General features: G+C 36.4%; 1 protein-coding gene across 1 annotated transcript; it reads left to right on the plus strand.

Moving 5' to 3' along the window:
* Window positions 1-25,108, plus strand: MAK (male germ cell-associated kinase). The gene is made up of 13 exons (XM_010573224.1): window positions 1-353; window positions 2,119-2,173; window positions 3,115-3,236; window positions 4,314-4,393; window positions 6,205-6,337; window positions 6,429-6,600; window positions 10,914-11,081; window positions 12,840-13,163; window positions 14,210-14,400; window positions 14,941-15,071; window positions 16,715-16,846; window positions 21,597-21,725; window positions 24,941-25,108. The coding sequence occupies exons 1-13, from the start codon at window positions 253-255 to the stop codon at window positions 25,093-25,095; spliced, it is 1,893 nt and encodes a 630-aa protein (XP_010571526.1). The 5' UTR covers window positions 1-252; the 3' UTR covers window positions 25,096-25,108.
* Window positions 25,109-25,572: the final 464 nt, after the last annotated feature.

The raw sequence follows: 25,572 nt of genomic DNA on the forward strand, positions 1-25,572 counted from the left end.
TTTTTTTTTTAAAGGATCTATGTGAGAATGACCATGTTCTTCTGTCGCTTAAACTTTATATCTGGATCTCAAACTAGCTGTAATTTGAAGGAGACTCGTGAATATCCTGCTCCGTTATGAGAAGACATTCATCAACATAAAACAGTCTGGAAGAAGATTTCTCTAAGAAAATCAAAGAGTATAGAATCCTTTAATAAAACAGAAGACATTTAGAATTCATAAACTTTTGGCTATCCAGGTCTCAAAACCAAAATGAACCGTTACACAATCATGAAACAACTAGGTGATGGCACCTATGGCAGTGTGTTGATGGGGAAGAGCAATGAGTCAGGAGAACTTGTGGCTATCAAAAGGTATGCAACATCTAAATTCAGTAAAGGTACTTGCAAAAGCTTAAAGATTCTCACTTTTAACTTTGTTGTCTGCCGTCTGTGTATAATAGAAGAAAATTTCCCTTTTCTTTTTAAGGAAATCAACATAACAAAATTAATTTTTTTAATTAAGATGCTTAACAAGGTGATCGTGGGTCAGACTTCAGCTAACAGATCAATAGAGACACACATCAGTTTGTCTAAGTTACTGATTTATCTTGGCTTATAAAATTGCATGCTGCTTTTGTTCAGTTCAGACATGCTTCCTTCTAAAAATGTTGTCAGACTAACACCAAAGGAAAAGCAAAACTGAATGTGCAGTTGATTAATTAGGGAGTTTTATTTATACAAATTGTAAGAATTTGAAATACCTTCCTACACCCCGCCCCCAAATCTTTTTAGGTACTGCATTAAGTTTCAGATATTGCTACAATGATAACTACGAAGTAACAGTATGGTCAGCTAAATAAAGGCTGTCTCCTTGGGTCTAATGAAGTTGTGTTGTGCGTAATCGTCAGCATTGTCATACTTGCCTAAAAAGATTATTACAAAACAACAAGAATTGTATGAGAGGAGTGGGGAAGTTCTCCTTGTATTCCTACAGAATTGCAAGCAGGATGTAAAGTGCAAGTTGAAATACCAGAAATTCTATGTGCTGAGATTTTTTTTTTTTTTACTCCATATATGGATTTACTGCAGAAAGATAATTGTAACATAATTGACTGACTTTTGTTTTAAGGATTTCTGAGAATTTCAGGTTTCTCCATATACTGCTAGTACCGTTACCTAAGTTAATAATACTAATCTAAGTTTAAAAAAAAATACTCTGCAATTGATTATTTTCATTATTTTTAGGCAAAAGGAACAACATTTTGTGGGAAGTGTTTTTCATTCTCATGATTTCAGGATTTGGAATTCTTTTTTGTGATTTTTAAGTTTGGGATTTGGGGGGGGACAGTTTTGGTTGAAGATGCGTTTATTTTAAATTAAAATCTTGGGTTTAAATCTCTTCACTCTAGGCACTAGAACTTCACAGAAACACAGCAAATAACGACATTCACAACCCTGTCCCAAGATCTGAGCAACACCGAATATCCGTGTGTTTATCTGCTCATGACTTATAAATAAATGTATTACACTGTTAGATATAATGATTAGTTTAGAGACTGGTGTGTATATATAGAGAGAGTATTGCTTGAAAAAATGAAACCTTTTTCATTTGGTATTTAATACCTTGGAAGAGGTTTGTAAAAATGACTGATCAAGTCAGGTGCTTAATTATAATGTTAAGCAGTCAAAATAAGCAGATTTCAAAAATATAATTTTCTCATTTTCCTAGAATGTGCAACTTGGGCACAAAGAGGTGATTTTTCTGCTTTGAAATAGCCATGTTTTATGTGCAATGTCACTGTTGCTTTCCTTGTTATTAAGAGCACAATTCAAATGATACAAAGGGATTTTGTGTCCCTGATATTTTTATAAATACCTTGGAGTATCATGGTCTCTCTGGCTAACTACTCCTCTAAAAATATGTTTGCAGTGATTAAGCATCAAACACTTAAATTTCTAGCAATTCTAAGAGTTGAGGTTTTTTTTAATTATGTTGCTGATGGGTATTCTGGAACGTTTTAAATTGAGTTTAATACAGCTAATGCTCCACTTGGAAAATGACATGTTGAGATTTTTTTGTTCTAAAAGCATTCTGTACTGCTCACTGAAAATACTTTATCTTGGACTTGTATTTCAGAATGAAAAGAAAGTTCTATTCATGGGATGAATGTATGAATTTGAGAGAAGTCAAGGTAAAGTGGTGAACACACCACATTTAAAAATAAGTGTCTGGTTAGGTTTGCATGAAGGAAAAGGGCATCTACAATATCTGAGCATAAGGCCAGACTCTGTGAACTCTTTAAATGGGGGTGACAGATTCCACAAAACCATGAGCTGCTGACACTCCTAGACCTCCTGCTGCTTTGTGGAATATCCCACTATTCTCAAGCAGTGGCCATGTCTCATAGCCAAGCCTCTTGGCTTTGAGAGAAGATAAAGAAATTGATTTTGTGTGTGCGTGTGTGTTTTTCCATCTTGCTCTTTCATTTTAATGGCAGATTTCTACATGTATATCCAGTCCTTATATCCTGTATTTGGGGCATTTGTAGAAAGCACTGGGAGTTTTGGCTAGCCAAATGATAGAATAACACTTGAATTCCTGGGCTTAAATTCCAAGTCATCCCATCAGGCATCTGATTCTCTGTCTATACAAAACTCCCTGTCAAAGGAGTTGGGTATCCATAATTTAGGTTTGACTTACTGGAGATTGCACATAATCAGTATCTCCAAAAAGAACTCCTGTAAGAGAATCCTTGTTCATGAAAGTTTCATAACAAAAAAATTGCTGGGTTTTCTTATTCAGTTCTGTGAGCAAGAGCTGTTACAGCTTCAGCACTGTCTTTCATTGTAGGGAATTAGGTTTTTGTGTTAATCTTCACCCCAGCTATGATGTAAACCCTAGAAACAGATGTTTTAAACTACTATTTATATTGTTGCTGCTTTTATTTTGAAATTAATTTAAAATACTATTTTGTTGTTCTTTGAAATGGAGATTACAAGATAAATATGGACTATCAGATGGACGTGTTTTGTAAATTCTGTGCTAGAAACTTTTACATGTTAAAAACCTAGTTCTGATAAGGAATCAAAGTCACTGTCGAGTTATCTGAAGACATATTTTGCTCTATTACAGTCTCTGAAGAAGCTAAATCATGCCAATGTCATAAAATTGAAAGAAGTCATACGAGAAAATGACCACCTTTACTTTGTATTTGAATACATGAAGGAAAATCTCTATCAGTTAATGAAGGACAGGTACATCCTCTTCACAGAACAAATAGCGTGCTATCATGCTTTATTTAATGATTCTTATGCTATCTTGAAGAACACATTGGAATTTCTGGTTTTGGCTCTTCTTGCAGCCCCACTGATGCGAACAGGAGTTGCTGCACCTGCTTATCTGAGGGTAGAATTCTGCATTGCTCTGCATTACAATATTGCATATTGTAATGCTTTTGGAAATAAGTTTGTTCTGTTGTTAACACAACAGTTTGCATGTCTTTGGTGTGTAGAGCCATGAGAGAAATTCCAAATACTTTCTTTTTTTTTTTTTCTTTATTAGCCTTCACTTTAATGTATGAAGGATTGGATAAATACTGTTCGTTCTGCTTTTGCTCATGGACTTTGCTTAAGGTGGGGATGGTCATCTGCATGTACACGCATGCATGCTTATAAGAAAGACCTATATATGGACTAACTGTGTGACGTTGCAATCTTGGACAAACAGTACGTAGCAAGGCTTGCAAGGTGGACTTTGGAATAGGACCTGCCTCTTCAATAACATTTTTCTTTGCTGAATTCTTTTGCCTTTAATGTGCGTTTCCTTCAGACATTGTCATGCACCTTTATCTCCTAATGTGCAAAGCTCTTAGCTTCGCATCCCAAGATAGCTAGCTGCTAGCGATATTAGCACAATGTTACCCTACAGCTGGGAAGCACTGCTCTCCATCAGGGTTCCCTTAAGGGTACCACTGGGTAACACATCTACCCCAGTGCTGCGCTGTGCGGTCTCTTCCTTGCTACGTTACTGTGCATTCCACGTTCATCTGGTCAAGCACACTGTTGGCCAACCACCTTCTACAGACAGAGAGTTATCATGAACCTCTCTGCAGAGAAGTCCCTCTACAGCACTTAAAGTAAGTGAAATTAAGGCCTGGCAGCAAGCAAGTTTTGAGATGAGAGCTAGTTGCATCTGTCTTACTTTGTGCGCAAGACTTGACGGGTCTGTTTTCAGCTGTTCATGATGTGTTGTGCAAAATGAAGAAATACATATGTGCTGAAAATACACTATTTTTTTTAATTATGTGAAGTTGTTAATCTGTTTCTTCACAGAAACAAGTTGTTTCCCGAGTCAGTCATCAGAAACATGATGTATCAGATATTACAAGGGCTAGCTTTTATCCATAAACACGGTAGGTTTCGTATTAGAGTTTAACTGTGTAGCACTTTTTTTAGAAAGTAAGATAATGCACAGTAATAACAGGAACAAAAGTATCTAGCAAAGGCTATTAATTATCTGTAATAAAAATTATTCTTACCTGTTTCAAGTATGGTGCATTTTTAAACCACACCTGAAGTTACATTTTGTTTTCCTATATTCAGATTTTCCTCTTTCTTTTTGAAAGCATTGGGTACTGTTCATACACTGTTCAGTACTTTTTTTCCACCTTAGTTACCAGATGAATAAACAAACTAAAGAAACTTGTATGCTGTGCTATACTACGCATTTCTGTTTCCTCAAAAAGATCTATTTAAGGAGCATTTATGATATACTTTACAGATGGCAGTTTCTCCTGTCTTGAGATGCTAAAACTAATATGATACCCTATATCAAAAACAATATTAAAATAACTTGTTCACGAAGAAATTCAAACAGTCTCTTTATCAAATACAACCTGGATTTAAATATTTTAAGAGATGGGACTTTTCTAGGAATTACAAGCACAGTCTAAATAAGAGGTGCTGTGTGCTCACAACAACAACAAGTTTTACAGCATTTACAAAACTTTAATACTCATGTTTAATATCTGCCTGCAAACTGCATTCTGAAGTACTGGTATTAAGCTCCTTTGCATTTAGAAGTAGTAATTTACTCTCTTGCTCAGCTCTTTTATTTCGTACTTGTCCTTCACATCACATTGGTATCCTTAAAACTTTCCAAAGACAACAAAATATTAACTGAAAATGAAATAAGAAACAATGTTCCCAGTGATCTCGGGCTTTCATGTACCCTGCTGAGGCCTGTTGATGAATTCAGATAAATAATTAGTTCTGTTCAGTACTACCAAATAGCCAGAAATTGCCATTTCATGTCTTTCTGATCAAGATCATATACTGTTCTCTGATTATTAGCATCCTATTTTCCTTCCTCATTTCTACATGAAATAAGTGAGAAAATTAGAATTTAAGAAAAACTGCCATTTCTAAGTTACAATATTTAATATTTTGTTTTGACCATAAGTGTTTGGGAATGACAGATATGATAAATTTGAACATTTACATTTTACTAATAATTTCAGCCGATTTCTTACCGTGGTCATCAATTTCTGCATGCAGAAACTGAATGCTTTATTGTAGCAAGTGAATTTCAGTCAAATCTATCTATATTCTAACAAATTGTGTGTACCAATTAAACAGCAGAATTGATTTGCTTAGCAACTTAATTGCTGTCCAGGTATATAGGTGCTCAAGCCGGCAGGAAGCATCAAACAAACTTCCTGTGCCTGCATTACTAGTATTGGCATTCCTGAGCAGATTTCTGATATCTTTTATATGTCTGTGTCTGCAAATTGTTGTCACAATGATAAATAAACTAGTTAAAAATCATTCAAGGAATTTTATAAATCAAGTGTGTCAGATGCTCAATTTTCCATTATCCAAAACTGACAAAGCAGTTGTAGTTTTTGCAAAATATTTCGGTCTGAAATTGGTTTGTTATTTGATATTGCTGCAATAGCCAATTCATTTTCAGTTTACATTTGTTAATTTAAGAGCACTTGGTGTAATAATCACTGGAGGAAAAATGTGTGTGCTCGTTGGGGGAAGGGTTACCATTCTTTTATGTTGAATTGAAAAAAAAAAAAAAAAAACCAAACAACAAAACCCCCCCTATATTCTTCCAAAACATCCCAAAGTAAATTTTGGATTATTCTATTAGAGGTTGCTGTTTAAGAAGTGAGGACAAGATAATTTGCTGTGTTCTTTTCTGTCTGGTCTTCTACAGGATTTTTTCATAGAGATATGAAGCCTGAAAACCTTCTCTGTATTGGACCAGAACTTGTGAAAATAGCAGATTTTGGTTTGGCTAGAGAACTAAGGTCTCAGCCACCTTATACAGATTATGTTTCTACCAGGTGGTAAGTATATTAAGAAGTTAATACATTATCTTAATTAATTACCTTTCTCTTACTATTTTAATTTATCTGTTATTTCTTTCCATCCTCATAGGTACCGTGCTCCTGAAGTTTTGCTAAGATCATCTATTTATAGCTCACCTATTGATATGTGGGCAGTTGGCAGCATAATGGCTGAATTATACACACTAAGACCTCTTTTCCCAGGCACAAGTGAAGTAGATGAAATCTTCAAAATTTGCCAAGTATTAGGGACTCCAAAGAAGGTAAGACTTAGAAAAACTCACACGAATGTATTTTAAAAGAAAGTTAAATAAAATTATTATAAAGCATTGAATGTTATCTCTCTTTCAGAACATACATATAAATTATTGGTTTAGTAAGTTTCCTGCAGACTTAGGGTTTTCTCAACTGTATTTCTCTCAAGCTTCCATTAAGACATGTAATGCTAGTCTGTTGTATATTAGCATCTGCTGTATGTCGTACCATTATGTGTAGCCTTGCTCTTCTCTGATGAAAGACAGATAAAATTGTTTAATTTAGTTTTTTGAAGCTATGCATATTGGAAAGAAAATCAGAAGTCTCCTAGGATTTCATTTTCCCACAGCCAATTTGCTTTCTTTTCCTGAAAGTGTAACTCTTCTAGGCTGGCACCCAGAATTTGGAGCTTGTAGAAGATAGAATAAATAAGACAAATTATGCTTTTCTTACTTTTAAAGCATAAAGGAAACATTTGATCTCAAACACAGATCTCTCATAAATATTATTAGCAATAAAAAGTAATGCAGGAAAAATGTGCAGTATTTTAGAGAGGAAACAATTATTTTCTGGACAGCCTAAATACTATTTAAAATTACAAGGAAGGTTTGGGTAGTGTGTATAAAAATGTATGCAATTATATTTACTTCAGCTAAAAAGTTGTTTTAGCAAATGGATATATGAACATGCAATAAAAGAATAAGCTTACCATCAAAATTCTGAATAAAATGGAAAAAAACCCATATAATAAAAGTATTCTTTGGAGAATAATGTAAGAGATGGCAGATGTGTATTAGTACTTTATGGGCGCAAACATAACTTGGTGAAATAACTGTACACAGAGTATCTAGATCTGGAAAACCTAAGGGTGAGAGAGGAAAACATCAATTTCATTAGTGTCCTAATGATATAAAATATAGCATAATTCTTTTCCAGTAAAGGACCTGTTATCAATAGAGAAGTGAGGAACAGAAAACAGAAATAGATTAAGCTTAGCTAGGAACATGCAGAGCTTTAAGTGGTGGGAAAGCATCCAAGAGAACATACTGAGAAACAGGTGCAAACTCATGACAGAGCACAGAGTAAAAGGTCAGAGGTGGAGAGTTATAGATGCTATGTTGTGGAAGTGAAAATTGAGTCTAGAGGACTAAGTGAAAATTGCTATGATGTGTAAAACAGTGCTTGCTATGACAATTGTGCATCAGAAATAATGTGTAGTATGAGCAGTATTTAAGTCTTGAGTTTTCAAACACATATATTAAGTTTTTTGAGCAGCTCACAAGTCTAGGATAGTAAGAAGAACATTTTGATGTATATTAAGAATATCTGTGAAAGAGCAACATACTAGCTTCTGGAACATTTTCAATGCATAGCATAACCAAGTTCTGGAAGTGCAGGGAGATCAGAGAGATTTTCACTGTGTGTAGTAGCAGAGCAGCGCTGAGCTGACTGCTGTGGTTCTTCTCTAACCTTGTAAGTAGTTAACAGAAGCAAATCATAACTATTTACACTCTGTCGTTCCCTGACTAGCAAGCTGATTGCTTGGGAAAGCAGAGAGCATTACCAGCTGAGTATTTCAGAGAAAACTGTAGCCTCTCCTAAAGACCCTAAGGGTTAGACTGTAAGTCAGCCCTCTAGGATCAGGAAGCTGTAATTAGTTCCTTTGTGCCCCCTGTCATCTGCTGGGCAGACTTGGGAATTTTATCTCCTTACAACAATGCTAAGGCATTCTTCAGGGAGATCACTGTGTAAGAAGAGTACTTAAATATTATGATAGGAATTATCGCAACAAATGATGCATTTGTTACAAGTGAAGTACTGTCCTGCATTCTGAAAAACATAAGCAGTTATTTTAATAGTCTGGTTTTACAGATAGTTTTACAAATAGTATTTTTTTTTTTCAGACACACATTTTAATTTATTCCATTATCCTGCAATAAGGAATTACAGGAATTATGCCCAGAAGCTACCTTCATTCCAATTTGCCTTCCTTTGTTTAAGTCCATAATACCATACTAATGACTTATGTGAGTTTGGGTTTTGTAAATAGTGACAGGCAAACTAAAATTTATTTTATAAATGAAGTTGCTTTATTTATAAGATAGTTGCACTGTTTATAAATACATTGCACCATTCAAGTACTGGCAGTGATGGTGCGCTTGTAGTATGCCAATTTAATGAAAAAGCTGATGACCATCTGAAAAGGAGAGATTAATGAAATGCATTTTCATTAGTCGAAGGTTGGCAATGGCACTTTAAATAATTCCAAATTCATTTTTTTTATAAATTGAAATGTATTTTTCATTTTTGCACTTGTACTATTTTCACCCTATCCCTGTACTTCACCAGTTCAACACACAGCCCTTGCTACTTCATTCTAAATTGTTCCTTTATCACTACCTCTGGCAGACAGGATGGCACCAACTCCAATAAAAGAGGGCGATGCGGAGGAGGAAAGAGTCTATCTCCATTAATTTAAATGAACAAATTATTCTCTGAGGTGGAATAGGAAGTCACTTGAAGTCTTGAGACTTATTCGAACCAGACGTGGTTTATAATTATATTTGAGTTCTTTGATTACCATAGACTGTTTTAACAGAGCTAAAACCGTTGTACATAAAAAAGTGAGTAATAGCTAACATGGTATCTTAAGACCAAATTCTATCAAATCAATCCAATTTACTCCTGTAGCAGTGTAACAAGCATTGCGGATAGAGGAGAAGCACTAATATCATACATTATCTTCAGTAAGGTTTCTGATGCTGTCCCTCATAACATTCTCATCAGCATATTTATATGAACAAACTGCACGGTAAGTGCATACCTGTTTTGAAAGCCTTATTCAGAGAGTAAGCTTTACTGGTTAGCATTCAAAATGAAAGACAGATTGAATAGGACTCTTGAGTGGCTCTGCATCTGATGAAGTTTTTAAATTGTATTAAAGGCCTTCTGATGGAATAGATTTTACTTCCTAAGTTGGTAGATAGCAGGCTGGGAAGGATTGAGTATGTTAGAAGACAAGATTAGAATTCAGAGTTTCTTTATAAAATTAATAGTTTAAAAAAAATTTCTTCAGTAGTGTGTAGAGTGCTGTACTTAGGCAGAAATAATCAATCACATAAATATCTGGGGATAACTATCCAGCTAGGACATCTGGTAAAAGAGGATGCAGTGCATTGTATGTCAACAGTATTTTGTTGCAACAAACACCATACCAGTGTGTAGAGAAAGGAGTATTGTCCACTGACACATGAACTAATCCTTCTGTTCCACTTGCTGTATTACATCCAGTTTAAAGTTTTGCCTTTCAAGAGAGAAAAATCACGAGTCCAGAGAAGAAAAACTTAAAAAGCCTAGACCCAGGAGTTCAATTGTTTGGGTTCCTTTAGCCTACACAAAGGAAGACCGGAAGAAAAAAGAAGAAATGCATCTTCTAATGTATAAAAAGGCTGTTCTAGAGAGAAGAAAGAAATAGTCCTCCTTGGTATCCATGGATGATAGCACACTCAGCAATGGTCTTTTATTGTCATAAGAGAAACCTACAGTTTTCTAATCTAGAGGATAATTAAGCACTGGAATAGACTGTTTAGAGCAGTTGTGGAGTGCCAGCAACTGGAAGCTTTTTGAGACTTAACACCTGTCAGGCAGAGACAAGGGCATGGACTAGATGATTTCTTGAGGTCTTTGATAATCCTATGGTTCTGTATTCAAACAATGCAATTATCAACCAATGAAGGAATTCAGGGTTTACTTTTGGAAAGTTAACTCTCTTTTTTTTTTTTTTGAGTGTTTTTATTCTGGTGGTCATGGTGCTTTTTCTGTTGCAATAGCGTCTAGTTGTAATTTAATCATCGGCGATCTTAAAGGTGGAATCAGTGGTGTGTTGTATAGGCTGCATCATGGTTACACAACCGTAGTATGCTGGATAGAAGGGCCTCAGCTCTGCTATTCCCATAAAGAAGGTATGTTGAAGCCAGGTGTTTGAGTTCGTTTCTGTGGTAGATGGGATGTTCTGTACTGCTCCTGGTACTGCTGCACTCTTGTTCAGATAGAATATGTCCAAGTAGGGTATCAACAATGATGGTTCCACCTTTACCTACAGGAGAGTTTGAGAAGGACTGCCATTGGAGACTGATGCTGCATTCACTGGTGTCGTAATAATTGTAATGGAAAATAGGAATGCCTGTTTTCCACTATATAGGAAGGAGCTACGCAGACGAAGTGTGGCTCAAGATGCATAAAATTAAATTTGATCTAATACATCAAAGGTACATAGTCTTTGTTCTTTTTTTGGTACTCATTTTTCTTTCCTTTGAAACAGAGTGACTGGCCAGAAGGGTACCATCTTGCTTCTGCCATGAATTTCCGTTTCCCACAATGTGTCCCTATAAGCCTAAAAACTCTCATCCCAAATGCAAGTAATGAAGCAATACAGCTTATGAGTGATATGTTGAACTGGAATCCGAAGAAGAGACCTACAGCAAGTCAGGTCTGAGCACCTGAATGATTAAGTATAAGACTGAATTTCCTTGCATTGTTAAAAAATTGTAGATACAGAAACCAATTGATTGTCATAACACTGATGGCCAGAGAAATGTCTCCTCAGTTTGAATGCTTTGGTGGGAACGAGACTGAGTAGTGAGGAGAGAAAGTTCTAAACCTGGCTCAGCAGACATCGTAAACTCTTTCGTTATTTCTGCAATGTTGTCTTCTGTATTGGCACATTCTAAAACTTTCTCTGTATAGGATAGAGAAAAATTTGGGCAGCAAGTTTCCTGAATTGTAACTCTAAGTCACCCCTGCTGCTTTCTTGTTCCTCCCCCATCTGTACAAAGGGGGATATTGAAAATTAAGGTTTGCTTTTTTGTGAAGCTGCAGATGGAATGCAGTACGAAAGAGCTAAGGATTATTTTTACTTGGAGATGGGATGTAAACTGTACTAAGTCATAAGGAAAGAACTTTGTGAAGAACATACCAATAGGTCACAAAGGTCACAATTAAAGTTAATTTTTAAAAACGTATTTCAAGTACCAAAGATGGTCACATTCTACTGATTTTTTTAAATTTTTTTAGTATTCATACCTAATGCAATCCTATTTAGAAGGTATAAAAGGGGAATACAGTTGTGAAAGAAAAAGGACATATTGCAGGTTATCCTAGGTGGATGTAATGTAAGTGATTCAGAAGTGGTTAAGCAAATGGAACCAAATACAGCAACCGTTTCTTTCTACTTTATAAAGCGTATCTATTGTTACAGTCACTGAGATCTAACTGTAGTCCGGTGCTATGCATCCCTACATAGAATATTGCATGGCGCTTTATGAAAGCAAATAACCAGCTTTTGCCCAAATGAGTTGTTAAGGAAGCAGCTGCAGCAGTTGTGTAATCCACAGCCAAAAGGGAGAGTTTAATGCATATACATGGAAATGTGTACAAAGGCAGCAATTCTCAAGTGCAGCTGAGGCAAAACATCTCTTTGAGAACTAACAAAGAGTAGGATCCTACACAGAAGAAGTAGCAGAATGTGTTGTTTTGACATAGGAGGAGCTGTGGTGGTAAGATATGTCCATGCTGTGTTTCTAGTGGTGGATATGAAAAGGTCAGAGAAAAAGAATGAAATACACATCTGCCTGAAGACGGACACTGGAGTTTCCTAATAAACACCATGAAGGCACAGCAACCACAGTTAATATACTTAAAAGCAAAACAAAACCAGGGAAAGCTGGTGATAAGAAAATGAAGGAGAAACTTTGCTCATTAACATCCTCTAATTGTAAAACCCAGTAATATTAAATGGCAATCATTTAAAAAAAAAAAAAAAAGCTGTTCATTGAGTTCCCAAAATATAGTTAGCAGTGGCAACATGTAATAAATCATGGTAAAGGTAGTGGAGACTACCTGTTTTAAGACTGAAATTTGTTACTGCATGAATGTAGAATGGTGTTGAATGTAAAATGCACCTCAAAACAAAGACTCCACAAAACCTAGAAGTAAAGGAGGGAAAGAAAGGACATGACTGCTGTAATATGTACAAGTGGATCCATCTTACTAAATTATATTATGGGAAGAGTTTAAAATACGGAACTGACAGTTATCAATACACACTGTTTACATATGATCTCATTATGCATCCATCTTGCATCTGTGCTGTAGAGCTTGCTCAAATGCTTCAGAAACCTGCCTAGATCCTTGATGAGGTTACCAAAGTCAACTTTTTGAAGTATAATTAGTGTATCTTCTTCTCTAGGCTTTGAAGTACCCTTACTTTCAAGTTGGCCAGGTTCTAGGACCTCCTCCACAGTATCTGGAGAAGCAGATGCCTATTAAACCAGTTCAGCCAACAGAGCCAAAGCCAGCTTTACCAAAACTGGAAGCTATATCCAAGCCAGAACCTCTGTCTTCACCTGATGTCCCTGACAAAACACAGCCACAACCCCTGTCAAAGGTTAACCACCAGCCCCTCCAGCAAATTCAGTTGCCTCAGAATACAGCTAACCAGCAAGTACCAAAACAGCAGCAGCAGCCACAGGCACAACCATTTTTTCCAGCTATTAATAAAATCTCATCACCGGTAAGTTTTCTTCAATAAATACTTAGGTGGTTTTATTAAAAATTCTTACTATATTCAACCAAGCGATCCCTTGAAAATTGTCATACTTTTTATTAGAGGGCATACACATAGATAATTAGGGACTAAGAATATAACTGGCCACTTACTGAAATTTTACAGCAAATTAGAAGAATAGATGGCTAGTAACAACAATGTATGTTCACTTATAATAGCCTTTACTGACATGCTTATGCAGTAATGTAGTTATGACACCTGTCGTTTATTGACCTTGGAGAAACTATTCACAAAAATATTGTTAGTATACAATAGAGAAGTGGGAAGGGAGAGCTTTGCTTGCCTCAAGCAGGAAAATACCTGAGAAAGTTCATCCAGTTCCTAAGCTTGTAAGAATTTAACACGTAAGATTTTTAGCAAGATTAATATTAAAATTTGGTTTGTAATCTTCATTTTGCTTTCCACTTATACTCACTGAACTACAATATAAAGTATGTTAAAAATAATAGATATTCAGAAAATACTGGAAAGCAAACTACAGTCAGATGAAAGGATAGTTTTAAAATCTAGTAATTTCTTTGGAGGAGAATGTTAAGGAAAGGCCTGACTAATTTCTTTCATTTGCTACATTTACTTTGGGGCCACAGCAGTTAGCACACCTAAATCCTGAGCATGATTGCCGTGAATGTTCTGCACCACTGTCCCCTACCTCTTGACAGTTCATCTACCACTGTTGAGAGCATGAGTTCAGCAAGGTACCAGTAGCAGAGGCTGAGCACTGAACTGGGTCTGCAAACAGAACATTAACTTCACTACTTCAGGTAGATTTGAGCAATTTAAGGATGGCAGTGCAAAAGAGCTACACTCAAAATGCCTACCGGCATTACTGTTATGTTTTGTGCTTAAAATCATTCTGAGACTATGACCAAAATAGGCACAACACAATGGGAAAAATTCCCTCAAAGTTCTTAAGCAATAGTCAGGAAGCGAACTAGATACAAAATATAAAATTTTAGAATTTAATTGAAGCTTTTTTCCCCTATTTAAAATAGAAGCAAGCAGCTAGTGGCCCTCAGAATGGTGCAGTAGGTCCTAAAAGCTGCAGAAGACGATGGGGTCAGACTTTGGTAAAGGCTATGGATAGCTGGGATGGCTTGGATGACACTGAATTTGGAATGTCATGTTCAAAGAAGCCTAGCATTGCACTGTTAAAAGAAAAGAAAAACAAGGAATGTCTTTTCAGGTAAGTCCTATAATTATAAAATCACAATTTTTTTAGTAAATAACGTCTAGTAGCTTCATAGATTGATTAAGACTAATCTGCTAAATTTTAAGTCACCAGAATTCTGCAAGAATGCAAAGAGCTGTACGAGCAGACCAGCTTTGGGTGTGGTGTTGATACAGTGCCCGTAATATCCAAGATGAATCAAATTTGTTTTCAGGCACTGTACAGTTTAGGTGTTTGTTGTGTTATTAAGAAATGATGTGTTTTACTGAAAGCAGACATACCAACTTCATTGCATTTGTTGGTTAAGTTTGGTACTAAGTTCTGCCACAGTTATCCACATTTGCTTTTATTCCGTAGTGTTGGATACACGTTTTTCTTCCAAGTCCCAGGTCAAACTCTCATGAGGTATGAGATTTGGCTGTTACTTTGTGGGAATAAATTCTACTGATAAAAGTAGGATAAGAGAAGAGCACTGTACTCTTCAGGCTAGGGTCAGCTTGTGGTATTCTGAGCTGGAATTGTTGGTCACATTGTTTGCACATTTTGATTTTTCAGTGTGCCAGAACCAAAAGCTTCATGCTATATCCAGCCAGGAGAGGAAAATAAGGTTCTGATGACAAGTGATTCTGGAAGATCAAATACATCAGCAAAACAGTACTATCTAAGACAATCAAGATATCTACCGGGTAAGGGTAAAAGTCAATACATATGCAAAATACAAACTGTGAACAATCTACGTACAGTACATTTAAAATTTAGACTTCACACTGGATAATTTTGTTTTTCATAACCAGGCTAAATTTTCAAGTTTTGGACTAAATGCCTTTCCCGGAATATATCTCATCACAACTGATTACAGAAGTTCCTGGCTATGTAAACGTGGAAGGGAGCTCAACACTGCTTGCAGTAACATGTAAAACCCTTAGTAATATGAATGCAACATCTCTTGGATTCCTAGGAATATATCCTAATTGACCCATAAGCAAGTGTATCTGAGGACTAAAGAAACTACATATAGTGCATAGTTCTCAGTTTTGCAGAGTCAGGAGGTTTGGGGGTTTTTTAACTTAAAGTTCTGATAAGCACAGTTAGCCTTCTTGGTAGGAAGTGTTTAGAATTATTAGCCACTCACACTGGTGGGAATTCACACACTCGCTTCCCTTCCCAAGGCAATCATCCTCCTTAAAAATAAATAGATAGCTTAGTCTAAATCTGGTGATTTTATCAGGAAAATAATATGAAATTATGTAATTGCTAGGAATAAGAATGGGAAGGAGGAGAGAGAAAAGGGAATGTTTCCTTCAGTTAGTATCTGAATATAGTCTATAATCAAATGATTTCCTTGGTGTCTTACTTACTATCTTTTCTTTATTACCGTGATGGTTTGCACAATTACAGTATGTGTATTGTGACTTCTACTGTAATCCACGTATGAGAGTTTAGGTGCCTCACAGAGAATTCCCCATTGTCAGGCAAATTGTTTTGTTACAATGTGTCACTAATTTTTCAGGAATTCATTAGGCCAGTGATGACTTCTGAATATGAAATCACTTCTTGAATGTTAAATATAGGATGCCCAGAGACTCAACAGTTTAAGTCCAAAAGAAAAACAGAAAAAAAAAAAGGGGGGGGGGAGGTTCCCTATCTAAAGGTAACACAAATGGGAAGTTCATCTGTATTTCTTATCTTTTTTTTAAGCATGCTTCTAATGTCTCTCTGGTTTTAGTAGAGTTTTCAATGAGAAAGGCATAGGTGTAAAAAATAATTAATTTCAGCACTTAAGAGAATAATAGCTCCAAGGAGCATATTTGTTATTTATCCATATTACTTTATTTCTGTTACCACTAGATCTGGGAGCTGCTTTCATGCTGTGTAATCCCATTAACTCTTGTAATGCTCGTAACATGCTGAAGTAACAAGAACCTCTTTATCCTGCTTTTTAACTTATCCCTTGAAGAAATAGTTTATTTTCAGCCTTGAGAACCCTAGTTTTTGATAGGTATTGTTAATTTGTGTTAATTGTTTGAGAGTCAAAAATATCAATAATGAGATTACAGTTTTATAGAAACCAAGTAACTGTACTAAAAAGGCTTTTAAAAGTTCTCTTGAAAGCAAGAGAATTGTTCTTAAATCAGTGTCTCTAGTTTTCGTGGTTTCGCTGAAAAATCTAACCTAATCAATGGACGTTGTTCTTTTACATTAATGGTGTTTACATTATACCACAAAGAATTCAGTGTTGTTTTACTGTTCTAGAAATGACAATTTTTCATTGGTTGAATTATGTTTGAAAATTAATGTTTATAACATTTTCCATAATTTGTTTTCTAAGGTGTAAACCCCAAGAGTGTCTCTTTAGCAGCAGTCAATAGAGAAGCATCGCATGGAACCTGGAACAACCACTTCTTTTCTAAACCGCTGGCACATACGGGAGGAGGAGTGACTTTCAACAGAAATACTACAGGTAAAAGTGTAATTAAAAGTGGTCACATTGTATCTCATCATACTTTATTTAACTGATTTAGTTAAGACCATCTGGTTTAACTTCTGTTGTCAGGCTTAGCTTCTAGGCTTTTTTTTTTCTCTTGTTTTAATGACAGACTCTTAAAATAACAGCTTATTCATATGTAAACTATGTATTTTGCTTTCAGAGCATAAAGGAAGATAGAGCAGCCCCTTTTATAAAGTTCTGTCAAGATAAACTTTGTCCATAAACCTCTTAGACCATTATTTTACTGTGTTAATTTAAGCAAATAGTTTGACCTCATTACTGCCTGGTCAGCGTGCCATGGAACACTATCAAACAGCAGTCTCACATGTGAAAACAAGATGGTGGGTGGTGTGCTCATGTAATAAAAGTTCTGCCTAATATTCTAAACATGTCTTTTAACAATCTGCTAGCTTTGTCCTAAATACTTTGCTGCATGAAAAGTCCCCTTATCTTCAGCAAGGAACCTCCAGTAAGGTGCCTTTTGGTACTACGTTTTGTGAAGAACATTATTATCAGGATTTTGTAGAGTGAAGACTAAGACTAGTTAAACAGCTTATCTAAGATTTCATTGAGGAAAGCATCAGACTCAAGACTAAAATCTGTCTTCTGACCACCAAGCCCTACACTTTAAGTACACAGTCCTGTCACCCTGTTATGGGAGGTTACCTTGTTAACAACTTTGCAGTCATTGTCCAGCTAGCATGAGTCACTCCCAAATACTTTAATGCCAATAAACTGCCAAGCCTTACATGCTTGTACAGAAAGAACTTCAGAAGGTTTGTTTACATACAGATGCTGCACCCCTTTTTAATAGAACTTTAGTAGCCATTCTGCAGTGTCAACAAACCTGATTTTCCCTCTGAAAGTCAGGCGAGCTGCAAGTTGTTCATCTGAAATTATATGAAAGATTTTAGGAAGTGGAAAAATAACAGCACCTACCAGAATTTTGATGGAATAGAACAGACTTTTTTAAGCAATCATGATATGTACCTTTTTGTTTTCTGAAATACAGTATCTGGGTGCCTCAGAAGTAATTAATATATTCCTAAGATAGTCTTGCAAGAGAATTAGGCACAAAAAAGCGAAGAGCTGTTTCCAAAAGTATGCATCAATAAGCTAGACATCTTCCTACTGAATTGCATTGAAAATAAAATTAAGATGAATGCTAATGGTAAAAATCCTGTTGTTGTCTTACTGGCTTACTTTAGATATCTACCAAAAGTTTAAAGAAAAAAAACCTCTAAACCTGATCATTTTTGTATGTTTGAAAATACTTGGTATTATTTCCATCAGTATCTTAAATTGCATGTGATGTTTCATATACTGGGGAGGCAACAACATTTAAGACAGACACACATGAAACCAGGATGGCTGGTGCACTGAGCACGAAAACACAACACCTGTAAATTATGTGTTTTCATATTGACACAACTGAAATTTGACACTGTGCTGTTTACTGTTTAAGTAACTATGTTTAGTTTATTTAAGTGTTGGGTTTTTTTTTTTATCTCATCCACAACATTGTTCTAAGGTGAAACAAGATAAGAACAAATAGTTATAAATGCTTTATTTATGAAGAATTGTAAGGTTATGATCAGTCAACTTTGCAGATATGCCCGAGTGCTTAAACTTGTGATCTATGTATTTGTGTGACTGGAATGTGATTGCATTGTTGGTAAATCACATTTTTATTCCATTATTAGAAAGGACCTTGTAAAGTAACTTGTTAGAGTAACATTTCCTGCTTGAGAAAACATAGGAATAAGACATTATAGTTACAAAAATGTCAGGTATTTATTCTTTCTTGCTTTGTTTTCCCTCGCTTCTTTTACATCACTTAGCCATGTTCTTCATACACTTTTTCTAAAGTTCTGTCTTTCCATCGTTTTCTTCCTTTCATTTTCCTTGTCTACAGATGAGAACTTAATTATACCTATTGAAAAGCTATCATGCAAAGAAAGGTTGAATGAAAAATTAGAGGATCCAAAAGGTAATTTATAGCAATTATAGCCTGGTTCTTTGCACATTTCCTGTTTGTTTTACATTTTCTTGTAAAAATTGCACTTATGCAGATTCCAGATGATCATATACTTCATTTTCAGTTGTAATCTGTTTTGTCAAACCTTGCTGGACTCTTAGCACTTACTGTGCTTTAAAAAACAGAGAATATTTTATTACCCTAATTATAATCCACAGCATGTCACTGCATTGTTGCTGGATAATGGTGAAGAAGCAATCGTGAAGAAGCATATGCATCTCTCCTGAAGGACTGCTTGTTCGTAATAGCACCTGGGACTTGCACCATTGACTGCATTCTTGATTCTCTATCTGTTACACTGATTTTACAGTGCTGTAGTTGCACCAATTTTGGTGAAGTTACCTTAGTGTAAGAGGGTGGAAACTCAGGTTTCCAGGCAGCCTAGTTAGTGTCTAAACACACTGCTCGCTGGGAGCATTGTAAAGCTGCTGGAATGTTTCACCTCCCCCTGAGTTTCTGGCCCCTCTGGTGTGTCCTGCCTGTGTGGTATGTCTCATTGCAACTATTCATAGGGTTTTTTGAACTCGCCACCCAGCTCAAACAACTCAAGGACTTTATCCTGTATGAAGAATCAGGTGTGTGTTGCTTGAGGTGGGGGATACAGCCTGGGCCATGCTTGCACTTGCTGACATGGCCATGAGTGCTTGCCTACACACTTGCTGCCAGACCTCCTGAATGCCTGATGGATGAATACTTCTATAGCAGGAACCCCTTCTTTTGTATGGCAGTGGTCAGAGGTAAGGAACTGTGCTTTTCAATAGGATTTTTTAATTTATTTATTTGTAGTTATTCTGTTATATTGAACTTTTTCTTTCCTCCTTCCCTTGTTCTCATCCAACAGAAGATCACCCCTCCAGACCCCTCTGTTTCACCTAGACTGTTCCTCCTGGCTGCACTCTTCCATTTCCTGCAGAAGGGTTCATAAAGGATGTTGGACACTGAGAGGTAAGGAGAACCAAAAAATGGTGAGCAATTTTTGACAGATAGGCAGCTTTGCTGAGCTGTAGATAAGAAGCAGACAGAAGTAGTCTTTTTGAGGTTATATTAGTTGAGGCCTGTCATGTTCTTATTTTCAGACCTCAGAATTTTAAGGAATATTACTGAACTGTCAGTGGTATGAACCACTCCCAGTGAAATAATTAGGAACTAGGGGAATAATAGAATATGTGTGTGTATATGCACAGGCAGGTGAACAAACCACTAAAACTGTGTTGTTTTGTTTTTCAGGCAAATTCCTGAAAAGGAAGAACAACTTAAAGACTACCAGAAAGTTAAATTTTAATTAGAATACTTTATTAAAGTTGTATTTTTCACCAGGACTTTTGTGTCATTCTTTACTGTACTGGAGACTGGCATCAACTGGACACAGGGAAGCCACAAAGAGATTTAACTATTTGCAGAACTGACAGAAGTTTGGGGAGACTGGCAAAACTGAGTTAGCTGAATGCTTTTTGTTAATGCTCCTGAACAGGGACATATGCAATGACCGAACACAGCTGTAACTAGCTGAGGATACCTTTTGGAGTTTGTACATGACCAATTTTGCAGCTTATAGATCCTCTGCCCTGAGCTCTGAAATTATCACAGAGGACTGGGAGTGTCTGTGTGAAGAGGAACATTCTGGGATTGTACTGAGGACAGGTGTTTAGGAGACAGAAAAACTGTCAAATCAGATATTGCATGTTTTACTACAACTACCATTGAAACTATGCTGAATATTAATATAAAAATGCTCACATTTGATAAAGATCAAATTAAAACTACTGTGTATGGCCTTGTAATTCACAAATTTAATACTACTGAATATAGAACCACATCACTAGAGAAAAGCATTTCTCTCTGGACATTGTGCCAGCACGGTCTTAACACTGTCCCAAGTGATGACAGACATAGAGAAGGTAAGAAATTTCCTTGGAGCAGGGAGTCTAAGTATTGTAACAGATCCCTCTGGCATTGGACAATAATTTCAGTACTAATTTTGTCTGTAAATGCACAATGTTTCTCAGCTTCCAAATGAGGATGGTTATGTCAACCTTCCCAAGGTAGCACTGCTTTAAAGAAAGATCTGGACCAAAACTAGGCACAATAGAATTATAACTCGGGTTGAAGAAAAAGGGTAATTAGGTCTGACTTTCATAGCAGGCCTTTAACTGTGGAACCAGCTGAGTCAACTTCAAGTTGTGCACCACTTCCCACAAGAGAAGTTTGGTTCCATTACTTCAGATAGATTAAGGCCGAACATGTTGAACAAGAGTACTGTTGAGCACTAGTTTTCATATACTGAAGCACTTAAATGAGCTTCCAGTAAAGCAAGTAGCTGTAAGCAAAAGGTAAGATCCTTTCTCTCAAACTCAGTGTAAACCTTTCTATATGGTCTAAGTTTAATGAAGGTACTAATGAAATGTTCATCCTGCTCTGTTGTCTTTATTCCTCCTGACTATCCTGATCAGATGTACTGGATCTGCAATTTAGCAAGTCTGTTAAGTGCTGTAAAGGGTCCAGCTAATATACAAAGCAAACAATGAATATGTATTTTCTTCCAACAGACAAGCACTAGGGAGATTTTAAAGAACACTCCTACTTAGTACTCTTGTGGTACTGCAAATATATTTTGAAGTGACTATAAAAAGTAGGCAAGGTTTTTTGAACCTAACTGAAAATACTAAAACTCCGTAATGTCAACAGGAAATCCTGGCTTTGTAAGTGGTGCTACTTACAACCCACCAGGAGTATATATCCCTTCCTTTCATAAAAAAGAAGTTGGATCAGCTGGACAACGGATACAGCTAGCTCCTCTTGCTGCACCCGTATCAGGTAAGAAACATCCTTTTACCATACATATCTGAGACAAAGAGAAATGTTCATTTCCCATGCTTCCTAAAAGACTTATTAGCCCTTAGTAAGGTTTTCCTCAAGTTTTATAAATAAAATTCTTGAGCATAAATTGTTCTTAACATAAGTGAAATGAATGTAGGTGTCCAGAGGCAGTCCTGATAGCTAGAGAAACTATTGCTACTATTATTTGTTAGGTAAAAGAGAAAATAAAGGTGCAAACCTTTCGTAATTCTAGGAGGTTTGGACCATTTGCTAAACTACTGTTCATTAGTGGTGAAGGGCTAAGCAGAATTGTAAAAATATGTAACCCCACAACTCTACAGTACATGGTCATGTAGACTGGACACAAAAATCCATGATTTATGTAGCTAGAAGGAACTGATACAGTCACCAACTAGTAAGTATGCAAAATAGAAAAATTCAAGTTTTAAAAAAAGTCTTATATTTGAGTGGATTTGGAAGAATTTTCTTGACAGTGACTTTTGTGTAGCTTGGGGCTGTCTTGTGTGGGTCTTTAATCAGTTTAATGTCACTTAATGCAATTGAATGATGCTGATCCATGCTTACAGTGGCCTCAATTTCAAAAAAGGCAAAGACCATCATCAAGCAACTTAGTAAATACACAAATAATGTTACAGATATGGTATAAGCAGTAAATCAAAATTATTTTCTCTTATTTACCGGCCCTGTGGTTTCTGCAGTGGTTGTTTCACTGTGTCTTCATCTTACTGTGTCAGCTGTGTAAGTCTGTGGATACTGAAATGATACTAGTCTGGTACCCATGAGTGCTTTGTGAAGTGAAACTTTCAATGTTGCTACACTGTAGAAAGTAAAAGCCGAATGAGAATACAAACAACCAGGTCTTAATAGCTATGATACAGTAAAGACATAGCTGTACATTATATTAACAAACACATTAAAAGACTGTTCCATTCATCAGTTAAAAACAATGTGAACTCTGTTCTGAATGGTTACCTTGGATCCTCTACGGTATGGATGACATTCTGAGCACCTTCTTCATTGATATGTTTCCAATTCAGAGAAGATGAACAGAAGTACTCAGGGTGCAGGAGAAACTGGTCTGTACATGAAGATTTAGAGCTGTCATCCAAACCCAACAGCATGCTTCTCTAGTTACTTCAGAGGAAATAGTAGGGCCCTAAACTAGTTGTGAACTGTTTAACTAAAAGGCCTATGGCAGACCAATCTGATATGGTCCTGCTTAATGATGTTGTCTTTTTGCTGACTTGCTCTTTTGAGTTACCTGTTCCCCTTAGGAACTTGCAAGTGACTTCTGAGGAGAGGGAGGGAAGGAAAGATATGGCACGCATATATAAAATACGCTTAAGTGTACGCATAGTCTGAGTTGATCATAAGCCCACCAGGGAAGGCTGGAGCTGCACTTCATTATCTTATCAACTCACTGCTGAAACGCAACAGCGAGAGTTTTGATTTGTCACAGTGCATGGATCAAGAAGTTCACAGGAGGACAAAATCTGCAGCTATCTCTAGACTGCTGTGAATAGTGAGAATGAAAAGGAATTACGTATGGTGATCCAAAGGGAAATAAATTCACTGTTAATCTGTAATTAGAAATGGAAAATGTGTAGTGAAAGTCTGAAAGGCTGGCAGATGGAGGTCAATTAAGAGACTCTTCCATGTCCTGTAGAAGAGCAAGAATCCTATTGCTTAAATCCCTCATATTTAACCTAAACTCTGCAGACTTGCATGGGAAGAGAGATAAGGATGAAGCAAATGGCAGGTTTTATCTCCTATCTGTCAATATTTTAAATTAACATTTTTGGTGACCCTTTGCTTTGTATTATCCAAACTGAAATAAGTTATGCTCTTAATTGTTTTTGCTCTCTTCATTTGTTAATGCCATAATTTAAATAATTTAATGTAGTATAAAAGATCAGTTTCTCTGAGGAAAATGCCAAGACCTGAGAAAAGTGACCTTCATTGCCAAGAGAGGGTAGGCTGGAATGGTACTTGCTGGTAAAAGATAGGGAATGTCAGCCTACAATAAAAAGGAACAGTATTAGTTTTCAAAGAGGTGGAGACCTGACCCCCAGTTTCAGTTCCTTGAGATTCCTCCCTTTTTAAATGTCTTGATTCTCACCTGTTCCTTAACAGGTTCAACCCACTGTTGAAAAATACCACCAAAAATAGGTGGTTTTCCATAAGAAACAGAATGATACATAGCCACACACACAGAAAAAATTATTTTATCCATAACATCTTAAATTAAAAAAAAAAGATATCAGTAATACCTATAAAAAGAAGACTAAACTACGGAAGTAGGAATGGAAGGGGCAGGATATACTTTAGGAATGCTAAGGAATCAATGGTAAGGTATAGCAGAAGTCTGGATAAGAGAGGTCCCAAATGACTGACTTTAAAGATTGGGAAAATGGCTGAATTGGTGATGAACATGAAGAAAACCATGAGCTGTCAGCCCCTGCAGCAAGACAATTACTTTAATCACATGAAGCTTGAGGAAATAGTTACTATCATCTGAAATGCAGAAAGGGTGAATCTGAGTAGGAAGGCCAGGAAGACAGTAGTGCACTACACCCAGTGCCTGAGACCAGGTGAATGCCAATATTAAGGGATAAAAAAAACCTGCGGACTTGGAACAGATCTTATGAAGTCAATAGAGAAACATGAAATGGAGATGAAGAGGACTCGCCACCAGGTACACCAGGAGTTCTCAGCTAAGCAGGAGGGGAATAAAAGGCATAAAGTCTCAAAAGGAACAAGAGGATCTCCAGAAGCTGTCCTTCAGTCTAGGCTGTTTGGGTCTTAATAAGTTTATCAATGTTATAATTACATGCTTTTTAAAATATTTGAGATAGAGGAAAGAACACTTCCATTCTGTAGCAGTTTTGTAATAGGAGATAGACTTGTAGACATACACATCAGTTTTTCTGAATTTCAGCCTCAATGTTTTCTCAAGGGATTGCTGCAAAACAAGTACCCAGTAGATGAGAATTACTAATAAGATATACAAGCTATAGGAAACATTAACTTTATCTGGAAACAAGCATGGACAGCATATCAGAGACCAAAGCATCCTGCTGTGTTAGCATCCTTGAGTACCACAAGTCACCTTTAAGCTCTCATTCTTTTATCTGTAAAGGAGTAAAATACCTTTTGAGACATAACTAATTATGAGTTCTTGTTCCTTTCAGATTATTCCTGGAAAACCAAAGCTCCTCGTGCTCAGTTACCAGGTCCTACTTTCAACTCAGCAGCAAAAAACATGAGTATTTTAACTCGCCCACCAACAATTCAACCAGTACATGGAAGAACAGACTGGGTGGCCAAATATGGAGGAAACAGATAGAAAACACCATCCTTTATAGATACTATGTGAGCTGTGTTCAATTCTCCTGCCCTGGAAACCTGAAATGCCTATTTGCTCTAACTTTTCCTAAGACTATGCAATAGTAAAGAAGAAAAGAAGACCTTGTGTTCTATTACTTGTATAATACATGTAATACCACATAAAATACTGGCTATAAAGTAGGATTTATTGAAGTATTGAGTAACACATATTGCCAAAACTACTGAGAAGTAGATTTCACTTGACATTTTTCTATAGATGAGTCTCCTAGCCTCATACTCTTAAAACAACAGTTACAGTTGTTTGCCCAATGCAACGTCCACTATTGGCATATGCTTGAAGCACACAAGCAGCTAAAAGCAGGACTAAAGCAGAGCAGCACCAGGCTTTCAGGTTATTAGGCTGGTTCCTTACCAGAAAGATGAGAGTGAAAGCACAGATCAGGCTTTGTGAAGAACACCACGCTCTCCTACAAGG

Source organism: Haliaeetus leucocephalus, unplaced genomic scaffold (assembly GCF_000737465.1).
Source record: "Haliaeetus leucocephalus isolate CR32 unplaced genomic scaffold, Haliaeetus_leucocephalus-4.0 Scaffold373, whole genome shotgun sequence".
Lineage (NCBI taxonomy): Eukaryota > Metazoa > Chordata > Aves > Accipitriformes > Accipitridae > Haliaeetus > Haliaeetus leucocephalus.